Genomic DNA, 25783 nt, shown 5'->3' with positions numbered 1-25783 from the left:
CTCAGATCTTTTTTACTTTTGTGGCAATAGCAGCTACCTTCATTCCTAACTATTAAAATTTTCACAGCTGCTATCACTAATGTTTCCCCACAGATATTTGGCCGGGATGTAGCTCCCCCACTTCAAAGTGAAGCTGAGTTAATGAGATATGCCTATTTTCATAATTTCCATAACAGTCTGGCTCGTCGGGTGTGTCCACGTGTTTTTCCATGTATGGAAAGGTTTGTAGCGCCAAACTGAGAGAGGCCTTCAGTCACATTTTTGAGGTCGATATCAGCTTGTGTGTTTGTTTTCAGTTTTCTCTATGAGATCGTTCCACCGTCTGTCATGTAGGTGTCAGAGAGAAGCTCTAAGAAAGATAAACAATAAGACAGCTCCAGGTCCATTAAAACCGTCATTAAACCAACCGTTTCAGTGACAGACAATGAAAGTAGCACTTTAGCAGGATGAACTGCCTCAGCGCAAACAACACCTCTGAATTTATTATTCCAAATCTGTCCCCTTGTTTCTTAAACCTATTGTACTTCCCTTCTTCCTCTCGTTAACCTTTATCTTGTTCCAGAGCGCCGGGCAGCCAGTGATGGTCTTTCACATTTGGCTTTGCTGCTTTGGCCAGCATTCATGCTTTCCTACCCAGACCCGCCAGTCATTGGCATCGCATATTAGCTTAAAGCTTTTAACTGAAAATCCTGTTTGTTTTATGCTGGTAGCTTTCTTTCTTTCTCTCTCTCTCTCTCTCTCTCTCTCTCTCTCTCTTTCTGACTCTTTCAGTTCAAACCAGATTAACCGAAATGAGCTTACTGGCTGCTTTGAGCTTCAGCCAGATCTGGCCACACTGACGCATTTGATAACCAACAGTTTGCACCAGTGTATCAGATCATCTTGATCATTTGAGTGAGAGAACATTTTCTCCCAGGCGTTAGAAAAAAAACCATGCTACAAGGGGTGAACATCACTTTATAGAACATATTTCCAAGGTCACGTCTTTAATTTTCATTCATGGAGAGTCTTCAGTTTGATCAGCAGCTTAACCATTCATTAACCTTGTGTGTGCATGTTGAATTGAAAAGTTTGAAGAGCCACAGCCTCCTGAGTGTTTGTCTGCAGAATGCACACGATGGCCTGTGCAGTGAGCTTTCACAGCGGCTGACAACCATTAACCTCTGATGACGGTGATGGATTTTCACGGGGAAAAGCAGCAGCAGTGATCAGACCCTTGCTTAGTTTTAACACTCACTTGCGTGTCGTCTCAGGTGTCCAGGCCCGGACAGTGTCCTTGGATGATCCTGCGACTCTGCCCCGCCGTCGCAACATCAGCGAGGGCCAATACCAGAACGGTCCTGATGACGGTCCCTCTCCCGATGTCCCGGTCCGCTCCCCCATCCGCTGTGTTTCTCCAGAGTTCGTCAACGCCATAGCGATGAACCCCGGTGGACGACCTAAGGAGGTAGAAAGCGTACATTTTGGAACATATTCTGCTTTGCATGTTGATTTGTGTTTTTCATGTAATTTTTCTGCTTTCCAGAGACACATGCACAGCTATCGTGAGGCCTTCGAGGAGATCGACGGTGGCCACATCAGTCCTACACCCACAGTTGGTGGTGAGGTGTTTCCCCAAACCCCTGCCTTCCCAATCTCGCCGCAAACCCCTTACTTCAACCTGTGTAAGTTCCCCATCCGGCTGACAGAGGGCACTGTGGAGCTCAGATGTAGTTACTAAAGATATTGAAATGATAATGCTTATTTTAGTAATAAGGCAATTTTGAGCAGCAACTTATAAATGTCATTCTTGTTTTTTAAGTGGAACAAAAGAAACGTAAATTAACCTGCGATACTAACTTACTGTAGGAAAAGTCTTCTCAAGTTTACATCTTGTTTAGTAACTCTTGGCAGTCACTGAAGATACTTTATCTTGACTTACAATAATTTCTCTCTTTTTGTACTTCATTTCCTACCACATTCTCCGAGTAATGACAAAATATCCCCGCTACCGCCTCATCTCGCTTTCATTCAGATTGTAAATGGGCTGCCTTTCCAATGTCCGATGGACGAGTGGGAAGTTGCAGCACTCTGGCCTTGTGTTGGCTCATCAAAATGCCTGAGTGGTCACGTCTCGTGAAGACTGAATCCCTCTCTTTCTCACAAGAATGTCTGCAGCCATTCAGTAAAAAAATCAGAATAAGAAAAAAAGGAAAGAGAGACAGAAAAAGGCCGAGTCAGTTTGGCGTAACTGATCTCCAAAATTTAAGTCTGGCCTGCTACTTGATCACATTTTCATCTCTGCTTTCTGTTTCGCCTAGTTTTTTACAAGGTTCACAAAGAAAAATAACATCCTACAAGAAGTCTGTAAAACAGTAATGACAAGATAGACATCCCAAAAGAAATAAACACACCCATCTCCCGTCCTGCCCTCTTCCAGCCCCCCTTCTGTCAGCCTCACATACACCCGCACTAAAACAAGAGTCACGTATTAGGTAACGCGTCGTTTGCCAGCTCCACCAATTACCTCATCCAGTCCTCTTGCCTATCTCCCCCAGGGCACACCCATAAAAAGTTAGTCATAAAGACACAACATATTTTTAACACCCGCTCCGTGGCATGACATCCCTCCCTCCCCTCAAAGTGGGAACATTTTGTACGACACTGAGCTCTGAGATAAACAAAGAACGTAGATGTGCATGTGACAAAACACAAGTTCCTCTGTTGTTTGTGTTTTTAATAGAACTTCATCGAAGCACAAAATAAAGTTAACTGTCATCAGTTAACTGAGATTAGTTTTGCAGTTATTTGCAAAACTTGTCAAAGGTGCATGGTTAGCCGATCAACTGAGTAGTGTGTCTTCAGTGTTCACTTAGCCTGCCCCAAACACACCAGCCACGATTAAATGTGGGGCATCCAGGTTGCAAGTACAAAGAATTGATTTGGATTCTTTGGTAAGTGGAGGATGCACGTCTCTCTACCGGAGTTCCACTGTCCCACCACGTCAGCCAAGTGAACCCCCATCCCGTCCCTCCTCTCTGCCCGAGTGACCCTTTACCCATCACTTATCACAGTCCTGCACCGCTTTGGCATGAGAGCCACACGAGAGCAGCACCGGCAACAACACACACATCATGTAGAGTAACACATACACACACACACACCACACACTCTAAACTCACACACACAAAGTGAAGAAACTGCAAGTCTTTTGCTGATAAAATAGTATCGAAAATGTAGAAGACAACAGGGTCTACAGCAGCTGTGTGAGGCTGTATTTAGGCATCGTTCTGTTACCTACATGCTATGCTAACATGACATGGCTCACAGGCTAGCATTATCAGGCTAAATGTTTACCATGTAAGCCATATTAGTTTAGCATGTGAGCATGCTAACATTTGATACTTAGCATTAAACACTACAGCTGAGGCATGGCAGTGCCATTAGCATTGCAGGAATGTTGTCATCAATATATTAATTGTAGAGATATTTCACTCCAAACCACAAATGTTGACCTCATGATGGTGCTCCAGGAAAGTCAGAAGATCCCCGTCAGTCCCTGATCCGTACCAAAAACCTGATTTGTTTAGTGCGTGTACGAAAATACGCATGTACATATATGTAAGTGGTTGGGGAAAAGGTTAGGACCTGACCTACGTACATGTGGAGAACACAGCGGGTTTCTGTTATGGATTGGGTAATGACTGATCTCCAAAATCACAACGATACATCATAATGTAGAACTTCAATCCATTTCGTAGATATTGAGATATTTAACTGGATGTGTGGTACCTTTGACCTACTAGTGGCCATCCATGAAGTAGTTTTTGAGATATTCAATCTGAAAGTTTTACACCAGCACTGTGCAGCACACACAGACAAACACACATCCATAGACCCATACATGTAAAGCACAAAGACCTACAGTCATTGTGAACTGTCTCAGCAGCTGCTGCTCTCTGTGTTGCTGTTGTCATCTGTGTTTGGGTTCCTGTTGCTGCCTTGTATCACCGCAAACCAGCACCCTGCTTGCCCTCCCCCGGCAGTTGTTATTACCCAGTCATTTACGTTTTGTCCTTTGATAATTGTGTTAGCAAAATGTGTTTGTTGTTATTATCTTCACCCACATGATTATTTGTGTTTACGCTGGAGGGGAATAAAGGAGTAGTTGGCAGGAAGACTAGAGGTGCAAGACAGATTCATAAAGTGGAGTCACCTTGGATAAAGCACATTCACAGTCAGGATGATTATAGTAATATAAGTCTGAATATGACTAATGCACTCGTGGCAGCACACTCTACTCCTCTTTCCCTCCGGTGTTAATGTAGCAGAGACTGTGTCAAATCACTTCTTCTAACATGGACAACTTTTGATTAAAAGGAAATCAAGATAAATCATTTAAAACTACAACTAGAGTGTGTTAAACTCACAAAAGCTAAAAGGAAGTATGTGAGGATTGGTATTTGTACCATCCTCCTGTGGTACCCTTTACAGGTCCAGATTGACGCAGCTCTGCTTTGATGTCACTTGTGTTCGACACACACTTCATTCTGCTGATGGTAGAGTGAGGTGGTGTCACTGCCAGTTTGTCACATTGTGATTGGTCACATGCATGTTTTGCCCCTCCATCAGAGCATGAGCGCACCCCTCTGAACATCTTGTGTGTGTACCTGTGTATTGTCTTGACAGCTGTTTACCTGTGTATTAATACATGATTAGCAAGACTTAAGAGCAACTGACCATTTAAAAATACAGCAGACCATATGGAAATTTAATGGATATTATGGCATTTTTTATTTATTTGTTTATTTTTTTAAATCTAGCATAAATGTAGTGGTCGTAACAAAAGATAAATCACGGTTGGACTGTGTCAACAGGTAGCAGCTGTCAAGATGTGTGCACTGTTTGATGCTATGTGGTGATAAATGTCCTATTCCCTTCAGGTCGGTCCCCTCCTGGTCTTGCCAAGACTCCACTGTCAGCCCTGGGTTTGAAGCCCCACAACCCAGCGGAAATCCTCCTCAACCAAACAGGCTCAGGTTGGTTCTAACACTCACTTAGTCAGAATCACAACCTTCGATGGTTACGAGGAAAGAACTAAATCCAATTAATTGTTGTTCTAGTGCTATTATATGTTTGTTTACATCAGTATTTTTTGTAAAACTCATACTGCCTGTACGATCACCTGAGAAACACAGATGAAGTGAAATTTATATGGTCAACAATACCAGAGTAGGCATTTGAGTTGGATTAATCTTTAAACCCTCAGCAGTCAGACACTCAGCAGCTAGTGTACCAACACAACAAGCTTGTCAACCTTTAAACTTTCTCAAAATGCTCTCTCTTTGTGCATGAAACTGAAGGCTAAATGGGAACACTGAACCGCTAGTACTATAGTACCTGACTTTCCCTGTCAGTGGCTTCACACACTCCCTATTAACACCAAATTGAATGAGTTCGCACAAAAAAAAAAAAAATCCACTGTACCTCTACTCCTTTTACATTATTCTGTTTCTCTGGATTATCTCCAACGATGCTCCTCAGATGATGAGAGCAGTGAGGATGAGGAAGGTAAGAGCGCTGCTATAATGCCACAGATGATCATCGACATTCAAGGTTTTAATATCCTCCACCTCATTTTGTAGTCGACCTACATTTAACTTGAATCATGTGTGGCAAAATCACTCCCATTTTCATTTGTTGTCCGGAAAAGTCACAACCACTCTCACGGCAGCATGTTTCATATCTCGTGCCACTCTGTTGGGAGACGTTTTCACAGTTTTATGGGACAAGTGTGGTGAAATCATCAACGCAACTGCAAAGCTAGAAAGCTAAAAAGAATAACAAATACCGACAGAAAATCAGAAGTAAATGTGTGGCTCATAAGGAACCCTTCTTCTCTCACATGCAGGACCAAGAAGCTACGTTGAGTCTGTGGCAAGGTCGGCGGCGACAAGCGGAGATCAGCCCACGTCACCTCGGAGCCTTAGTCCACCAGGAGAGACTACAGGCCAGCAGAGAAGTCCAAGTCCCTCGTCCCACACACTGAACCCACCTTTGTCCAGCAGCAGCCCCATCCAGAGCTCACAGGGGTGAGTCAAAAACATTGTGCTCTTTTTCTCTTTTGATCGAAGGCCAGAGCTTAGACTAGGCTTCTTCTTCGCAAGGACCCTGTCAATTCCAAGAGAAACTTGAAAAGGAAGTTCAGTGGGATAATAACCTTTTCCATTTCTCTTCCAGTGATCACCCGTTAGCAGAGAGCAGCGTCAGCACTCCGTCCCAGCCCACTACTGATTCGGGCTTCCGCTCCCAGGCTACAGAGAGTGCCTACCCGACTCCGACCCCATCATATCAAGCCCTGAACACCCCCACTTCTTCCTACCTGGATTCTAGCTCTCCAGCCTCTTCTTACCTTGGCACTACTACCCCTACACAGTCCTACCTTGGCCCCAACACCGTACAGGGGGCCTACATGACCTCAGATCCCAGCCCACCCACCTCAGAACTCCGCCAGACAACGTTCAGCCACGGAAGTCCCCTTGCACAGCACCGGACCAACATCCTTAGCCACCCAACTCTTGGCCACCCCACCCACAACTCCATCCTCCAGCAGCGCCCAAGTGCTATTCAGGATGGGTCCATCATCATGGGTCAGCAAACATCACCAGCTAATGGCTTTGAGGTGGGTATGGTAGGCCTGAGTGGCAGTCCCACCCTTGGTCGTCGTCTGTCTCAAGGAGCTCAGAGCAGCCCAGTCCTCAGCAGACAGGCCTCATTGGGACAGGGGTCTCAGCGGAGCCCAGTCCTCAGCAGACAGCCGTCCCTGGGCCAGCCCATGCAGAGCAGCCCCGTGCTCAGCCGACAGCCGTCTATCACACACCCCCAAGGAAGTCCAGTTTTGGGCCGTCACCCGTCAGTATCGCAGGTGTCCCAGAGAAGCCCTAGTTTGGATCGCCACCCCATGCACAGCGGTTACACCACCCCAGATGAGAGACACGGGAACCTGTCACGACAGAGCAGCTCATCTGGCTACCAGGGACCACCCACTCCCTCCTTCCCCATCTCGCCTGCAGGGTTCCAGGATGGGGGGATGATGGGGATGGGTGTAGGGTTCCGGCAGGGTAGTCCAGCCCCTGGTTTCCAGCCTCAGCTTCCAGAGAAGAGGCGCATGTCGAGCGGTGATAGACCAAATGGAGCACCGTCCTATGGCACACTGAATGGGAAGATAATGTCCCCAGCGAGTGGAGGAAGCACTCCCAGCTACTTCCACACCCTCTCTGACTTCTCGAGGTTCAATATGCCCGGTAAGGACACATGATGTGAAAACTGTTTGTTGAGTTCTTCTCTGTTTGCTTACTTTTTCTCCCTTTCTGAAACAGGCTGAGTCAGGCAACAGCAATAGGGTGGCTTAGAGCCCAATGTGTTGGCAGCCACCTCTCTGCTTGTGTTGTGCTTTTAATCCGTTTAAAGTACAGCGACCTCAAACATAATGGCAGATATTGCCAGACAGCAAAAAGCTTGGCATACTAAGCTCACAAGTCAGATGTAAACGCCAATGTACAGTACGGCTATGCCCAACGGCAAAATAAGCTTAGTGCAATTTCAGGGTGTATCTCCAGTGATGTGTACTGACAAAATGCTGCATTGTGGTGCTTTAGCTGGTCAAATATTTCAACAAAACACAGCATACTTTGACTGTAATGACTGATGTTTGGCACTTTCTGATGTTTCTGTTGCAGATGGAAGCCCAGAGAGCAGGCTGAATGTCAAGTTTGTCCAGGATACGTCCAAGTTCTGGTACAAGCCAGAAATTTCCAGGGAGCAAGGTAAGATGCTCAAAGACTTTTTGCTAAACTGACCTTAAGACAGCTATTGTAATAATGCTTGTCCTATAATGTCTGCTTTGCGTTAGATCAAGAATACGTCCGAATGTGGTTATATTTTAAGCTTTTCTAAAATTAGCCTATCAACCCTGAAACAACCATATTGGTTGACCCTTAAAAGGAAGATGTGCATTTAGCAGAAAATATGACTTGGTTGCATGATATAGAGAATAGTAATGGACGGTGGAGAAGTGGATTAAGCTGCTGCAGTGGTTTGAAAAGTTTATATCAACGTCAGGTGCTCTTTTGTCAATTTGGAACAAGGTCCCCATTGTTTTTGATGTTGTGTTCCTACGAAGCATTTAACATGTGCTTGTGATGGTAGAACTTTTAAATTATGGCGTCATATTTCACACAACGCAGCCCTAACGTTACCACTTTTGTTAAATACACAATACAATACACACATGCAGACTCCGGTATATACACATCTGTACTTACGTGTTTGCTTGTGAGGTCAGTGGCTATTGGCAACCCCCATCTGCATCTGCTCATTGCCCCGTATTGGATTATATCATGTTAAATACAAGCACATGCTCAACTGCAATGACATCACACACACAGAGGGTTTATACTTAGTGTCCTACACTCCCGGAAGAAAAGCCGCACCATATGTAGAGAATTAGGGAACATCTGCATGTGTTGCTCATCTCATCCATCTTCCTTCCTTAAACTATCACATGTGGACAGGCTGAGGCATTGAACTAAATAGTGAAGTAATGGATCTGAAGCGCGTCTCCTTGAACAATGGAGTGCCTAAAACAAAGTGTCATGTTGGAGGTTGTTCTTTTAATGAAATACAGACAGCAATTTTTCAAACTAAAGGTTAAGACCTGACTTAATCCTTTTGTTCTGAGTCATTCTTTAAACTTTTCGCTTCCTTTTTCTTTAGTTCACCGTGATCCTATAATGAACTGACTTCCTCTGACCTCCAACGTCTCTTATCCAAATTTAGCCAGCGCAGTATAAAGGGTTTTTCCATTTACAAAGTCCCTAGTGCACACTGCTTATTGATATATCAAGTATTGTACTGTTATGCATGTGTGTTGTCCTGCTGCTTTTTTGTAACGGACCTGCCAAGAGACTGCAGATGTTATGTAGCGCTAAGCTAACTCTGCTACAATACAACCAAGCTATGTGAATTAAGTGAATGTCCACTGTGTTGCAGCTATTGGCCTGCTGAGAGAGAGGGAGCCCGGAGCCTTCGTTATCCGGGACAGTCACTCGTTCAGGGGGGCTTACGGCTTGGCCATGAAGGTGGCCTCTCCTCCACCCACAGTGCACCAGAACAAGAAAGGTAAGGGTTTATTACCAGTGATTTGTCCGCTCTTCTTTCTCCCTATTTTGGTCTTCAGTCAGGGCGGAGAACAGAATCCGAGTTATTATCTCAATACCAGAGATATGAGGTGATGTCTCCTCGTTAATCAGCTGTGTACTACCTCAACCCGCTCACCCCTCTCCCGCTCTTCTGTCTGCAGGTGACATCACCAACGAGCTGGTGAGGCACTTCCTGATTGAGAGCAGCCCCAAAGGAGTGAAGCTGAAGGGCTGTCCCAACGAGCCTTACTTCGGTTAGTGTGCGCCTGCTGCCCTCACATGTACACTGACAGTTTGGAGGAGAAAAAGTCAAAACACCAGCGCTCGCGAAATCCTTTCCAAGTTCTGTAACGTCTAATCCTGCTGTAATTATAGTATTGACTGAAGTGATCTAACTTATGTTCTTCCTACTAATTACGCTGCAGGCTGTATGACGTGTGTGTGTGTGTGTGTGTGTGTGTGTGTTTGAGTCAAAGCTCCTCTGCCAGATACAAACTGGGGCAAGCTGTAAACTGTTGTCTTGTTTCTCCTTGTTTCTTCTTCCTCTCCAGGACTTGAACCTATAACTCACTTCATCACTCTCCTGGTGTGCAGCTGCTGTTTGTGTTTATTTGATTTTACTAATTCCAAAAGAATCCGGTGGCTTTTTTTCTGCATTGTTTCCACTTTGTTTTTCTTACCATTGTATATCTAACGAGCCACATTTAACCAAATCCATCCTAAATAAATATGTGAGTGAACGGGAGTGACTGTAATAGAACCAGAAGTGTCAAATTTAAATTATTGAAGGGAAAGAGCGTCAAATTATCACAGGTCTTAGGGAGAACTATTGCATGTGTGAAAAACATTGTATAAAGTCCTTTCATGGATCCAGAGGGAGCTGCATGAAGTTTGATAAGTAGCAGACCTCTGTAGCCTGCTTTTCATGTACGCTTGATGGTAGCCGCTCAATGCTACAGTAGCCGCTAACCCCCCGAACCTTTGTGTGGACTTAAAAAAGACAATATCTGTGGTTCTGCTGCATCACTTCGGAAATCGATCGTGTTTCCAACAATGTCTGAGGAGTGCAATGCTTCATTTGTTAATCTCTATCTGCATATGAGTGCAGAAAAGATTTTGGTATCAGAAGGGTTCTGGTTTCCATTTGTAGTCCGAGTAGTAGTCGAATAATCACGTTTGAGCGAAAAACAGTCAATGTGTAACCAATGTGTTAACAATGTGTAACCAATGTGTTCCCCTTGCAAAACAAGGGGAACACATTGGTTATAGTCTGAAGACAATTTAGCTTTTTTAAAACTCGCCACCTGTGAGACAATCACAGAAAAGGAATTGTTGGTCCGGATTATGTTTATCTGGATATCTGCTGCCTTCACCAAAAGCCCACAGACCGTGGCTGTTGCCCCCCCAAAGGCTAAATTTATGTTAGGCGATAACCGATGGGTAACTTTGCTAGCTACAGTAGATGCAGGATCATAGTGGACACCAGTTTACTTTAATGTACAGTCATAAAGTCATAAGTCGTCTCAAAGCGTTCTTGAATGTAGTCTTTGAGAAATGCTTATTTCTGACTGTGTCTTGTGTCTGTTGGACAGGCTGTCTGTCTGCGTTGGTCTACCAACATGCCATCACACCACTGGCCCTACCCTGCAAACTACTTATCCCAACAACAGGTCAGTGCAATCCAAATGTGTGCTCAGCAACGTTTGTGCATTTTAAAGTGATTCTTTGTGGATTTCTGATTGCATCATGTTAAACTTTCTACTGAGAAAAGCTCGATTCAAACTGAAACAGTATTACACCAGCATTTTTTTTGGCATATTTTAAACCCATGTGTGGCCAGATGTTGGCATGACACAGAAATAAAAATAAACTATTAACTATATTATTACCTGCCTGCCTTCACATTTTACATTTTCCATCTGTAAGTATTTTTGTTGCTAGGTAAGATTTTAAACTAATTACCATAAAGTTTCTTAATGAAGTTTCATTAAAGACTGGAACCTATAATTAAGATAGTAAACAACATGTGCTGACTTCTAGTGAAAGACATGATGATGACAGTTTTCCCTGCAGCCCTTTATACCCAAACTGTTAACTCTTCCCTCTCTGTTGTTTTATGTAGATCTCATCGAGGAAGTGCCAGAAGTCGCGACGACAAATCCAGCGCCTGACCGGCTGAAACAAGGAGCAGGTAAAACATCTACGCATTCTCACTCGGTCACTCAGACAGCTTTGAGATTGTCTGTCGTTAATGACAACATGATTAAAAATGGTCCTGAATCATCTTACTGACAACGTGACGTCCTTGTTATCCCAGTGCAGAGGGCCCCTGCTGATTCCCATGGTAAACCCTGTGCACTTTTTTATTTGGAAAGCTACATCTGGAATGTGCATCTTCTCTGTTTGTCGTCTGTCTGTGTTATGTCGTAACCTGCGCAAACGAAGACAAGTTTTTTCATAACCCTGCGTAACCGAGTTCATTGAGATGATTTTAGATATATTTGTCTGTTAACACGATGGTCCGGCTTCTTGTACATAACAGAAATGAATGCAGAATGTTTTTATGTGGAATGATTTGTTTTGGAGACTGTTTGACTCCAGCTTTTTGCTCCAGGCAGCATGGAAATCAATATTTCTGCATGAAAAGATCAAAACAGAAGCTAAAAAAAAACATTTTCAAAAGGATTCTTCTTGCAATGAATACATTTCCAGTTACGCTGTCTATTTGAAAATCGCCACAATCTTGATATAATCTCATCTGAAATGATGTAATTTTTGTTTGTCTCTTCCCAGCATGCAACGTGCTCTACATCAACTCAGTGGAGATGGAGTCCCTGACGGGCCCCGCAGGCTGTCGCCAAGGCCATATCTGAGACACTGGCTGCTGCTTCTCCTCCTGCCGCCACCGTTGTGCACTTCAAGGTGTCCTCGCAGGGCATCACGCTGACTGACAACCAGAGGAAGTAAGTCTGGGTACAACCTGTCCGGAGTTTAACAACGTCTTGATGTGTTTGAAAGACGCCTCACAAGATAAACATCGCATGACACCAGGAAATTTGAGTTTAATGTCTGAACACGTTTTGTTTTTTTTGAAGGGCGAGTGTGAACATGAGCCGCTGCACACAATGAGACGTAATAAATAATTGCGAACACGGGATTAAAGGATCAGGATCGTATTTACTACAGTATTTCAGTCAAGGACCCAGTTTTGTTTTATGTAGGGCAACAGGACGAATAACACTTTCAATTAAACTGTACTGAGAAAAAAATCTGTATTATCTGCACCAACATGGACAATATCAGTGTTTCACACACATAGACTTTACTTGGGATATGCTAAAGCCAAAATATATTTATTATTGATCTTAAAATAGCTAATTTGAGGGTTTTTTTAGTGAAAATGTATGTTCAAAAGTAAATATCAGGAAGTTATAGGTTTTTTAAACACTTTGACTTTAATTTAAAGATCTAGTACTGCAGGGTTTCATACAGGCATCCCGCCTCACCTGAAATAAAGAAAATTTTGACATTTATACATTTTTTATGAAATATGAGGCTTATTTGCCCTCCGGGAAAATGAGCAGTGGTGCTGTATAACACAGCAGAAGCCACATATTTAATGAGTGAGGCTGAACAGACAACTAAATGGAAAAAAAACAGCCATCTCAGTTAGCTGAACAACTTCCTGGAGACGAGCTATTGGTCATGCTCAAATTATAATATGCATCACAAAATGATGATGTACCTGAAAGATTAAACTCATTTTGACGCGCTGTTAAATGCATCATCTGCCAACTCCTTTTTTTTCATTCATGTACTTTGGTGTTTCTGTAATTTCTAAATTTTGGTTTGCTGTTTTTTTTTTTCAGGCTTTTCTTCCGACGCCACTATCCCAACAACACTGTCACGTTCTGTGATATCGACCCTCAGGACAGAAAGTGAGTACAGACACATGAAAACGATCGCTCAAAATACCATGAGTGACGTGTTGTAGGCTCCTCAGAGGCAACTACTGAAAAGTTTCAACATACTGTACATTAAAACCAGAAGTCGGTCCAAAGTCTTGTTATTAATAGCTCTCTTTCTACTGTTTTATTCATATTATGACCTTTGTCGAGTGTGAATCCTCTGTTTCACTCTCAAACCCATGAACATACCAGCCAGTCCACTTTACAAATATTAATACACACTATCTCATCTTTACAGGTGGAACAAGCCTGAGGGAGGCACGGCCAAGTAAGTGTTTTTTTGCTAAAAACACGTAATAATTCATGTAAATCCAGATCTCTTACAAACATAATTCTCTATTTGTTTGGATTTCATTGTAGACTCAGTTCAATTCTTAAACATCGGAGCATTTACCAATAAACCTCCAACTCTGTCTTTCTGTCTTTCCAGGCTGTTTGGGTTCGTGGCGCGTAAGCAGGGAAGCACAACCGACAACGTCAGCCACCTCTTCGCCGAGCTGGACCCCGACCAGCCCGCCAACGCCATCGTCAGCTTCGTCTTGAAGATGATCGCGGCGCAGAAACGATGAGAGCTGACAGCAAACCCCTGGCGCTTTTTATAAGGCCTTTGGTTATTTTTCTTTCCTTTTAACCACAGACACTTACTTTCTGTTTTTTTGGACAATTTAGCATTTGGTTTTTACGCGTCACCTTATTTTTTCCTGCTCTTTTACTCGTGTGTCTGTGTTGTTTTTTTTGCGGATGAAAGAGACAAAGAGCGCGTGGTGTGTTTGTGTGTGTGTGTGTGTGTGTGTGTGTGTGTGTGTGCTGCTCGCATGCATGTGCTTTTTCTTTCTTGGACGGACTCCAGAACGGACCAGAGGAAGTGCAGGATGGGGGCGTGGCTGTGTGTGACAATGGGACGGGAGGGCGATTCGGATCTCCCATGGCAGGGTAACACGTGAACGGGAAGAGGGAATGACATTGTGTGTGCAAATGTTATTTTTTAAAGCGATCGTTTCATTTTTATTTTTTTAAAAGAAGAAGTCAAGTCGTGTGATGTAAAAGTGGATTGTAAATCTATCAGGCTTTTTTGACTGGTCAACCAAAGATTTTAAAAAAGTAGTCAGGGCGTGTATAGTGTGCCACTGTCGGAGGGTCGGAAGTATTCTTTTGTAAAACAAATATGGCTGCTTAATCAAAAATACTGAACTGTTTCTCTCTGTATGTACTGATACTGTAGGTCAACTCTGCACCGTCGCCGTCCTGCGAACAAAATGTCTTCGGACATTTCGTCGCAGCCGGTGAGGTCTGTGTAAATATTCTAGGTTGCTTTATGAGTAGGACTGTTCTAGATGACATTTGGTGCCTGACTTTCTTTTTGTAATGCAGAGCTTTTTAAGAAAAAAAAGAAAAGAAGAACATAAAACTCTTCCAGGCTGTCTTAAATATGCAAAAATAGCCAAACTTGGAAAAAAAAAAAAAAAAAAAGAAGGTTGTTCTCCAAAATTTCCACAGGTTCCCCGTCTGATGCAGTAGTGTCGCTAAAGATGCAACAGATGTGCAGCTAGAGTCCGCCAGGTTATTTTTTTTTTTGTGCATCTACGTTATGAACGCAGGAGAGCATCAGTAAGACAGCTACTGAATCATTGCATCCACACAAAGTCTCATGATGAGCAAAAGAAGAGGATCGGCTTCCTGTCTGCAAACATTCTCCACGTAGCCGCACTATTCTGCTGATCACTGAAGAGCCTAGAGTTGTTTTTGCGAGGACGATCTGTCGTCCAGCTCTTCGGTTTTCTGTGTTGAAAAGTTTCCGTCAGTAGAAAAGAAGCTCTTTTGCGTCAGCCGGCCAAAACTGTTAACACTCACACCCTACCCAAAAGTAAGCTATACATTTAAATATACATATATAGATAAATATATATATATATATATAAAAACTTCCAAACAGTGACTTAAGATATTTATTTTTTTTGCTTTGTTGCTCTGTTATCTTGTATACATGTATTATAAAAGTATACATCAAGATTACTGAAAGCGAGAAGAAAAGATTGCTTTTTATTTTGGCTAAAGTCAAAGTGCGTTTGACATATATAAGGTGTAAAGTGTGTGCATTTAAAAGTGTATCACTGTTGTTTTTGAATGTTTTTTTTTCACAGCATTACTTCCTTTTTTATTTTAACATTCTTGTTTTCTTGGGGGAGGCTTTGTTTGTTTTTGTTTTGTTGTTTTTTTTTTTTTAAAGAGGGGGAAATATTTTGTATGAAAGATTGTTGTTACTAAAGTCCAAAATTTGAGTTTTATCCTATGCCAACACAATTGTTTTTATTAACTTAAACCTGCCTAGAAAAAGACATTGTCCAAGTTTAGCACTTAAATGTTGAAGTATTATCAGCGTGTTTCTACTTGTCGAGAGAGGAGACGTGGACGTTGACCCGTTTCATGTGGAAGTGGACTGAACAGCTCCTCGGTCCTGTGCGGCGTGAGCTGGGTCTGGAGCTTGTTCATAGGAAAACTAGTCAGTTCAGTCAGTAGCTGCTGCCCTCGTGTGGTGTAGAGAGATCATTACAAAGGAACCACTTTTTATTCTAATACAGTGTTTTAGCTGTGATTATGGCACGTCAAACTGAGTTAACTAATTTGATTTTAATGTTAATTCATATGCTGATTTTCTTTAGCAGATGGGTTTTGGTCCCGTTTAAGGATCGAACAGACGGGATTTGGACTCCCTCCTTTAAGCCTGATGCTCTCGGATCAGTGGCAGCATGATGTAAACTAATTAAATAATAAGGGTTAGTTTGGGGGGGGGGGGCTACATCGACTCTAGTGTCAAAAATAGAAAAATACAGCACTTACAGGGCTTTTATATCTGACTAGAATGTTCCATTATTTATTAGCAGGAGCCTGCATGCTCAAATCAAGTTGTTACCTTAACGCTGCTGACTGTAATCTGTACACAGTATCCTCAAGTCTTACTCAGCCCCAGCCCTTTCCAAGAAAGACGCCCATAGGTAGTAATAATCATCAGGTTTTTAATTTTTCGCGTGACGACTGTGTCTTGACTCGGCTTACGAGACAGAAGAATCTGTATTTTTGCTTACGAAAGAAAGAGGACGTCCTCGACTTCAAAACTGAATGTCAGCCATTTGTTTGCCAAGACAGAAACTCGAGTGGCGTCCGCCCACTCTGACAGATCAGTCTGGACTGTAGAATGTGTGTGAATGAGCTACTATGCCTGTATAGAGCTTTTGTCATTTTTTTGGTTTGCTACATTGTATGGCTTTTACTATTTCTGATGGAAAAACACATTAAAAAGCAGTACAAATCAACGTGCACGTCTGTTTTTCTTTGTGTCACACATGCGATTTAGCTTTTGTTGTAACACTGACTCGAGGAGGGAAAATACAGAGTGAAACAGAGTTTGATTTATGAAGGGAAAATAAGAAACGACTTCACTGACGCTGTCGTACTGACCTTTGTCTCACCAAAAGTTCAATTTGGATCCTTTTTCATTAGTCACTCATTTCCTGTGTTTTTCTGTTAGTAGAAACTTGCTGTGTGTTGCAAGCAGCTTCCCAGTTTTTTAAAAGGGAAGTTAGTTTTCAGTTTGTGTGATCATTTTGGTGTGATCGTAGAGCAAGTCTTTGTTTGTGGTAATAAAACCTTAAGCTTGATGTGTTACTCCCCACAGTCCCTGGACCTCCCAGGGGACGTAACAACAGCGTTAATGAAAATGCCAAGACAGTAATACAGGTTATATTTACAGTCAGTGTTTCTCACCAAAACATATTCTGTGTATCTTTGCAGCCAAACAAAATATGTTGAGAGTATTTTCTACATAAAAATAAAAATATCTGACATTGTGCATCGTTTACATCCAGACCAGCTGGCGGTCTTCCTCTTCACTGCTTTTTTTCCAGGGCATTGCTACGTTTCTTAGCCAGCTGTTGGGGAAATAACATGAAACCGGTGGCAGGATTTTATATTGTGTTGCCCACATACTCATGCAAAACAAAATGTGGACCCTCTCTTAAAAGCATTGCTCAGTAGCACTCTGCCAGGGGTCAAAACCTCCTCAGGGCTCCTTTAATGATGATGACGTTTCAATCCTGTTTGGATCCTTGTCAGGTGAGAATGTTTGAAAATGGTTGAAATCACCAGGTTAGACACATTTAAATGAACAAGACTAACTCGTGGCACAGAGAAGAGGCCTCCACCGCTGCGCATGTGACTTATCAAGCTAAAACATTCAAGTTATTAACACGTGACCAGTTATTTCAACTTCAACGTTGGTGGTTACCAACTTAACAAAACATAAACTTGAACTTTTTCTGCAAAGATATTTATTTATCTGTGTAGAAATATACAGGGAGGTCTTGATTATACAGACCTACTGGACATCAATCCCTTCCTAACAGACACTGGCATCACCAGAAAAGATAAAACATGGTTATGCTCTCCTAACAAGAACCCTTCGAGGCCTTGAGAACTACGAGAGCTCTCAGAAGAAGGTGGGAAACAGTGTCAAACTGTTTTTGTGTCACAAAACAATCTTTCCGACCCCAAACCGCTCTGTTTTTCATGACCACAACCTTCCAGTTTTGATTACCTTAACTACTCCAAACCTTGACCATGGCGATGGCAGATCAGGAGACAGTCACATGAATCATTTTTGGTATGGTTATGCTTGTTACGTGTTTTGGAAGGTTAACGACAAACAACCTGTTTTTTCGTTTAGTTCGGAGGAGTTGACCTCCGATGTTGACTGAACAAACCCTGCGGTGTGTGAGTCAGTCCTTCTTCAGAGCTCGATCAAAGACACAAAGATGTCATTTAGGTACTGAAACCTTGTGAGGGCATCAATGAAAACACCCTATTTTACTTTTTCATAGATTTCATTATCATAAAAACGTAAAAAATACGATGGGAACAACGACATTAGTCTCCAGGAGGATGAGACACGTCTGTTTCTACCATACTTGGTGAATTGCAGTAGAATAACAGCGTCTAGCTTCAACCACTGGGATCATTGGTCGTGCAATCTCATGACATCACTGCATTAGTCTATAAAAGTTTGAAATTGTTATAATAAAATTTTATGGACAGCAATTTTCTGTACCCTCACCAGCTTCATAAAATAAGAAAAAAATGCAGACGTTTTAAAATGAGCAGGCTGCAGGAATGTGACACTATTAAACTTTTTCTAAACATTGTCATTCATTTTATTTCAGTGATGTAATGAGGTTTTCTCCGGTCTTGAGAGCTTTAGAGAAGCCATAAAATGAAAGGATGTAAAAAAAAAAAAGTATGAGAATGTTTAAGAATAATGTTGCTTTAAAGAAGCTCTGTTATATAAACGAGTGAGACTGAAACTGCAGAATGAGACGGCAGGACGTCCTTATGTTTGAGTGTATCATTAATAAACGTGGGTTGATGGCTTGTGAATGTATTTGATGCCATTGAAGAAACTCAATGCAAAATGACAAACAAAAAACATTTCAAGACTGAAAACCCGTTTTTTTTTTTTTTTTTCTGGTGCTCCTTTTTCTAAGTTCAAATTTTTTTTTCCATGTTTCAAGCCGAGTGAAAAAGTTCTTTTTTCACAAGTGACAGAATTTTTTTTATGTGTTGAGAGGAGTAAAAAAATAATTTCACTCATGAAATATTTATTATATATATATGTATATATATATATATATATATATATATATATATATATATATATATATATATATATATATATATATATATATATTATTTTTCACTGGGTTTCACACACAGAAAAAAAAAAAAATTCACGAGTGGACATTTTTTTTACTCCTCTCAACACATAAAAAAAATTCTCTCGGCTCGACACATGAAAAAAACTTTTTTTTACTCTGTTTCACACATGAAAAAAAATATTTTAGAACTTAGAAAAAAGAGCACCAGAAAAAAAAATGCTCTCCCCTGACCCTCAGGACTTCTGTACAAATAAACTGAAAGTATCAAAAGATATTAACAGAACTGAACCTTTCAGAAAACCTTCTTCAACACCAGTGAGGAAGAAGAGGACAGCTGAGCTACAAAGTTTCACATGAACCGTGGCCAAGATAACATCTGACATTTAAATGGCATCTGTACACTAGTGGCTCTATCAGTACAAGGTGACAGCAGTGCGGTGAGATAAGCTAATAACAGAGTGCGGACATGCTCAGACTGATAAGCATGTGCAGAAATCCAGCTGGAATCAGAGAATTTTGACTTTTATTTCTTAAAAACTCAAACTGATGAATCTATTATCAACATCGTTTAACAGTTGACATCTCATGGATTAATTGCTGCAGCTCTAGACAAGGCTAACAAACAAAAATGCTCATCTTTAGCAGGTATGTTCACCATCCATAGCGTGTCAGCATGCTATAATTAGCTAATTAGCACTGAAGGGAAGAGTTGAGGGATCATCAGAGTTGGTTTAATTCATTCTGAGCGGGGACATTGATATCTGTACCAACTTTCATGGCAACCCACCCAAAACTAAACATGTCAGCCTCACGGTGGCGCCACAGGAGAAGTCAGTCGGTCTCATTTTTCAGGGGAACGTGAATGTCTGCAGGCCTGCATGTACAACATTTAATGGCTAATCTGTCCACGAGTTACATTAATAGACATTATTCATCCCCAACTTGTGCCGTGACTCTACAGATGAGTAACGACACCAAAGTGACTCATCTTTGTCTAAGTAATAATTTGTCAGTTTGACATGACACAGGAGCATCTCGCCGTGGTTCCCATGGAAAAGGGCACTAAAAATACCGTGTTGGAAACTATGGCAAAATGTAATGCTGAATCACACATACACACACAAAAAAAAGATATTTACGGAACAATGGTGTTGCTTAGTGAGGCAAACTGGGCCGTAGTATTTTAAGGAGATAATGAAAGACACGGAGGTCTTACACAATTGTTTTATGAATAAGCAAACCGTGTTTGCCAAGTTAAAGCCTGTAATGTGGCAGATGTGCAGTAATCAAAGCTGTAACTTCCATCAAGAGCCACACAGCGAACCTCTGGCGGTCTGGAGGTGGTAGTTGGTGTCACACTCAATCACAAGACGGCAAGATTTTCCTTTTTCTAATTACAGAGACGCTTTGTGTTTCATTCCTAACTGACCTGTCATGCCACCTGTCCGAACATATTTATAGATTCGAGGGTAAAACAAACAGATGCTGGATGAGCTGTGTGCAGCGCTCAGAGGATGTTTCTAGGATGACAGAATCAGCAGCAATGATTAACATTCACGTGACCTCACAGATGTAAAGATGTTAATGTTGTAAATTGCACAGCTGCTCTTTGGTCTCTAAAAAGTTAACACACCTTTGCAACTACTTGGTGTGCATCTGCATGAGAACGAGGAGGGTGGTAAAAAAAAAAAGCAGTTTCATCAGAGGCATCCCTGAATCCGACAGCTGTTACAGACTGATGGCCTCCTGCCTGTATAGATTATTATGTCTGTTAATGTAAATCTTGTCTTCATCAGCACGGGCATCTTTATGTATGTACCATTATTCACCCTCCAATGAGCAGCAGAGGCCGGCTACCTGTTGCTATAATGAACTAGGACTAGGTGTTCAATGATGATAAATATTGTTAATTATCATAAATCAATATTTGTGGCTGCAATGGTTAAAAAAAATAAACTGAAGGTAGTGTGTGTATTCAAAATATTGGAAGAAGGTGATGATGGTTGCAGTTACTTACTGTACTCTTGTAGTTTGCTGCATTAAAGTGGTGCATTGTAGTAGTCTGTGTGCAGCAGGTGTAATAACATGTTTGACCACTTGATGACAGTGTTTCCTTTTCAGACAAAATACGTTCAAAGAGGCAGTCTGCCATAAATCAGCTGACATTTTTCAAACTTAGTTTACATTTGTGTTGAACTTCAGATCCATGATCTGACTGAAATGTTATCTGTATGTTGTGTTTCTTTGGTTTTCAGCTCTTACATGCTGGATCTATTTCCCTTCCTTGTGTTAAGCTGATTGTAGGGTTTTATTTAGAAGAGTGCACAGATTATTAGTATTATTGTTCTATAGATCGAATATGAAGGAGCAGTTGTGTATAATACAATAAATGTACTCTTACCACAAAAGAGTACAAGTTTTAGTTGTTAGGAAACTGAGTGATGCTTCCTGAGGAGGATTACAGTCTTTTCATCTGCCTCACACGATGGAATAGAGATGTAACTCTGGAAATGTTAACTTGTTCTCCACAGGAGGTCCAGATGACAATATTGAGGGGAATTACTGTCGATTTATTTGGGGATAGAGATGGTGGATGACAGGGGAATGATCCTTTTAATCTGTTTGCTTCACTAGTTTCTCTTCTACACTGTGTCTCTCAACACCTTCTTCATTTTTCAGACCCTGTCCACTGCTAACTTCTCTACGCTTGTGGGTCTAATAAGCTCCAAACCCTTCACACTTTTGACAATGCACATGTAAGGTTAGTCTTTTGGCCTTGGACCCATCACTGCTTGGTTTTTGCTGTTATCTTAGCTTAAGTGTGCTTGTTTTTCAGCCAGAAGACTAACCCTACCTAAACATGGACAGGTAAGGTTAGCCTGGCAGCACTCCTCTATCTAATGTTATGTCTGACATTGGTCTGGCATGAGCTTTCCATTACAGCTTCACATGAATCAAAGAGTATCGTCAAACTCTCATTGGAGTTAACTTAGAAAGGTGCTGATAAATGACTATGTTTGTCATAAAGTATGAGGCGTTAAAGATATGGACACAACGTTCTCTATGACTCTGGACGGCAACAGAAACCTGATATTAGTTGATTGGAGAGTCTTTACAGTGGGAAAGAGAGACAGGTTGATATGTAAAATATTGCATATCTAAAAGCATTAAATTGGCTAAACTACAATATTCTCAGTGTGCTACACATCGGTTTAGTTTCAGGTCTGTCAGACACTGACTGTGGGTGATGGGACCCAACTTTCAGCCACTGCAGCCTCAAACCTCCCACCCTGCAAGACTTTTGTGGTACTATAGCAGTACAGAGCCGAAGTCATGCTCCTTCCAGTGGACCCCATCAGACCTTATTTCAGAAAAACTTTAAAACAAATAATTCTTGCGACCTGCAGGAATAGTGGCATGAATCACACATACGATGTTTGTCAATTTAAACAAAGTCAAGAAATCACAGTTTGTTGTATTTGAAGTAAAATATCATGTAGTTTTGTGTTAAACTGCTCAGTGAACTACATCGTCTCGCTCAACACACGTCACTAACACCAACATGGCCGCCAACATGGCCAGCAGCTCTACGATGTTAAAGTTACGGTTTTGGTGAACGTTCAACGAGACAACGTCACTAACGAGACTGTTGGCTGTGTAGTCTTTACAATGACGTCTTAGTTAGTTTTATGACAAACTGCAACTTTTCTCAAGTCAAAAAATTATCTTTTAAATGAACAAACATCAAGTGTGTGATGACACATACGGGGCAAACACACTAAATTCTGCCGCGGACACGTTATCAACATCCGATGGTGGCGCGTAAATAAGGAAGGAACATTCACACTTATTGATGTGAAACGTGACGTCAGTGACGTGCAACCTAATGCTTCAGATAAAAATCGGGCTGCCTTGCCTGCGGGAAGTGGGAATGGGATCAATATGCGATTTTTAGCGGGTTGACCCACGTTTAAAAAATCCGTGTAGACCTGCAAATGTTGGTGGAAAGCGGCATTATTCTTATATTACAACTTTTCTTTCATCTGTTTCTGCAAAGAACTTACCTCATTTGTACTATGTAAGAAAAGTTTACTCCCTAACTAGGAAGGAAAATATGAAAATCAACATTTAGTCGTGCAGTAATTGGACTAAAGCAACAGGTGTCTGGTTTCCTACAGAAGCTCGTTGCCCTTTGTCACACATGGAAACATGTCACCATTTGGAGCGAGAAGAGCGTCAGGCCTCCTGCCTCCAATTAGATACACAGAGCAGTCAGTTTACACTTTGCCAGATGGAGTGTAAACCTCCTAAGCAGAAAGCAAATGTATATACTGTACTGTACTCATCCTTATCACATATATCATACAGGATATTATGAAACACAAATGCTGGCAAATGGTCTACAAGCTGATTCTGGTCTGACAATAAATGACATGCTGTGTCTGGCAAGAGTTCATAAAAGTTATGACTGAGCCCACAAAAGGAGATGATAAAAACATACAAAAGAGAAATGTTCGTGTGTGCAGCATGTACTGATTACATCTTTAAGTACACCTTTGTGAACTAGATGTTTCTGGCAACTACAACTCACCGGAGGGTGTAAGGAAAAAAGTGTGATTTAAATCCAGTATGTATCCTGTGTGTTCATGTGCATACACAAATTGTATAGATCTGTGTGTTTTCTGGAGTCACGAGTGAACGTCCATCCTGTGACCGGTACGTGTGACTCACTCTTATTCCAAATGTTTCCATCTTGGCGCCTCAAAGGCAAAACCATCAGAGTGCTGTCACCATCTGGACAGTAAAGGCCCTCCTGGGCTGCCCGCCTCATGTCCCTGACTCAAAAGACTTTAACTAAAAATACAACTTCCAGGATGTTATTTCAAAAAGCACCAATACATGACTGGCCTGGATTTTTCTGCTTCTGGCTCTTGATGTTTCTGTCTCCTTTCCATAAATAACGAAGGTGAAATTGCTCTCTCTCACACACATCGCACAGTAGTAATAATGTTGTCACGCTGTCTAATAGGCATGCAATGGCTTTGATGAAAGACAGTTCCTGGAGAATGAAGTCAATTTTGGGGTTTTATGAGGCAGAGTTTTAAAGCAGCGCTAGTCTATATTTAATATTAACCAAATGACTATGTGTAATTTGAATGCAGTCGCTTGTAGTGACAAAGCCACAGAGATTTAACGTCAACTCTGCATTCCCCCTCAGTTTTCTGTTATTTTAGCTCTTGCTTTTTGGTTTTACAGTCCGCAACTTTGCTCTTAACCTTGTTTCCAGCTGCAGCAGGCCGCTGTTTTCAGAGACAGGTTCTGACAAATCCAACGCACACTGCATGCCCAGCACTGAACAGCACACACACAGAGTTAGCAACAAGCAAGTGAAGGAAGTCAAATACCTAAAGAGAGATATTTCCTTCTGGAGATGGTAGAGACCAAAAGAAAGCCAAAAGGAGAGTGAATATTAGTTTTACATCCATCAGGTGACGAGAAACACGACTTCATATGAGCAGGGTGGGTCCAATTGACGATGCCGTCACCCATCGACGATGAGTGACTGTCATCGACAACTGAGTCCTGACCATTGTAACATTGTGATTTGGAGAGGCGCCCCACCAGAGAGCACAAACAAACCTCCCCCATTAATGATCCCGATGCTTCACAGTGGACATCGTGATATGCCAATCTGGTAAAAACCCTAGTAGAGAGGGGCGTTTTTTAAATGGCCAAATACTTTTCATTTGATGCTCCACCTTCTAACAGTGTTGGGCAAGCGACTTTAAAATGCAATCCATAATAATCTCTGAAAAAGCAATTACATAACTTTTCGGATGACTTATTTATAGAGCTGAAGAGTTTCATTAATCGACACATTACAGCAGCTAGTTTAGCCCCGCTATCTGCAAGTAGAAGTTTTGTCCTTGGTGAATCAAACCCAGGTGATTCCTGAATGTAAGCTTACCAGCGGCTAACAGTGAAGAAGAGATAACATCTAAATAAGACAATATTAAAGTAACTCTAAGGCAGACTTTTTCTTCTGTTTGGCTCCGGCTAGCTGCAGCGCAGGCCTCAGAGGAGGATACCAAGTGTCTGTTGATGTCCGTGGGTCAGAGACTTAACACAGCGGCCATTGAGTTCAAACTGTATGATGGCTTTATTTGAGTACCCTGTGTAATCTGAATACTTTCACGTGTTACTTGGTAAACCACTACCTCTGACACTGCAGAGGACCGAGTATAGTTGGTTCCGGTCAATGGGTACATGTCGAGCACATGCCAGTAAAAATAGCTCCGCAGGGACAGGGCAAAGGTCAGCCTGAGCAGCACTTCACAGTATTGGGTTGGGAGAGACGGACTGGTCCTCATCTGTCCAAATGAGGACAGAAATGGGCAGAAAAGCCTCCTGATGGCTCCAGTTGCATCATAGAGCCGACCCACCTGTTCCAGGTTTGCTTCATTTTCACATCTGAATCTCAACAGGTGAAGTAAAAGATGTACCACTATATAGCAGCAAAAAAGGGACTTTTGGAAAGACAAAGCCTGTTGGATGTTGTTATTGATCTTGTTTGGTTCAAACTTCTTGGACATTTTCACAAATTTGGCTGGAAAATGTCCCAACTTTTCATTGAAAACATCCAGTGGTTTCACTTCAACAAATGTTGAAACGCCAGCTTGAACCGTGGTCTCTGGCCCGGCAGCCGACTATCCACCATGCTGTAATGTCACTGCCATAGGGAAGCCCTGAGGGGCAAGGGAGACTTTTTTTTTTTCTGGTGCTCCTTTTTCTAAGGTCTAAAATATTTTTTTTTCATGTGTGAAACAGAGTGAACATTTTTTTTTTCACAGTTGAAATTTTTTTTTCATGGGTGAACATTTTTTTTTCATGTGTCGAACCAGGTCAAAACATTTTTTTTTTACAAGTGAAT

The 25783-nt window shown here is 41.8% G+C and overlaps 1 protein-coding gene across 1 annotated transcript in view; it reads left to right on the top strand.

The window, feature by feature from the left end:
* tns1b (tensin 1b) overlaps window positions 1-16458 on the top strand; it is a 158429-nt gene extending 141971 nt beyond the window's left edge. Inside the window, 16 exon segments of the mRNA XM_073473289.1 lie at window positions 1254-1447; window positions 1526-1664; window positions 4923-5018; window positions 5891-6071; window positions 6220-7283; window positions 7719-7805; window positions 9031-9159; window positions 9341-9433; window positions 10772-10849; window positions 11302-11370; window positions 11497-11523; window positions 11973-12022; window positions 12024-12142; window positions 13049-13117; window positions 13386-13415; window positions 13578-16458. Coding sequence (XP_073329390.1) covers window positions 1254-1447; window positions 1526-1664; window positions 4923-5018; window positions 5891-6071; window positions 6220-7283; window positions 7719-7805; window positions 9031-9159; window positions 9341-9433; window positions 10772-10849; window positions 11302-11370; window positions 11497-11523; window positions 11973-12022; window positions 12024-12142; window positions 13049-13117; window positions 13386-13415; window positions 13578-13716 — 2564 coding nt within the window. The 3' untranslated portion in view covers window positions 13717-16458.
* Window positions 16459-25783: the final 9325 nt, after the last annotated feature.

The sequence above is a fragment of the Pagrus major genome, chromosome 9 (genome assembly GCF_040436345.1).
Source record: "Pagrus major chromosome 9, Pma_NU_1.0".
In the NCBI taxonomy this organism is placed as follows: domain Eukaryota; kingdom Metazoa; phylum Chordata; class Actinopteri; order Spariformes; family Sparidae; genus Pagrus; species Pagrus major.
The sequence above is the reverse complement of the archived record's forward strand: the minus strand, read 5'-3'. Positions and strand labels throughout refer to the sequence as shown.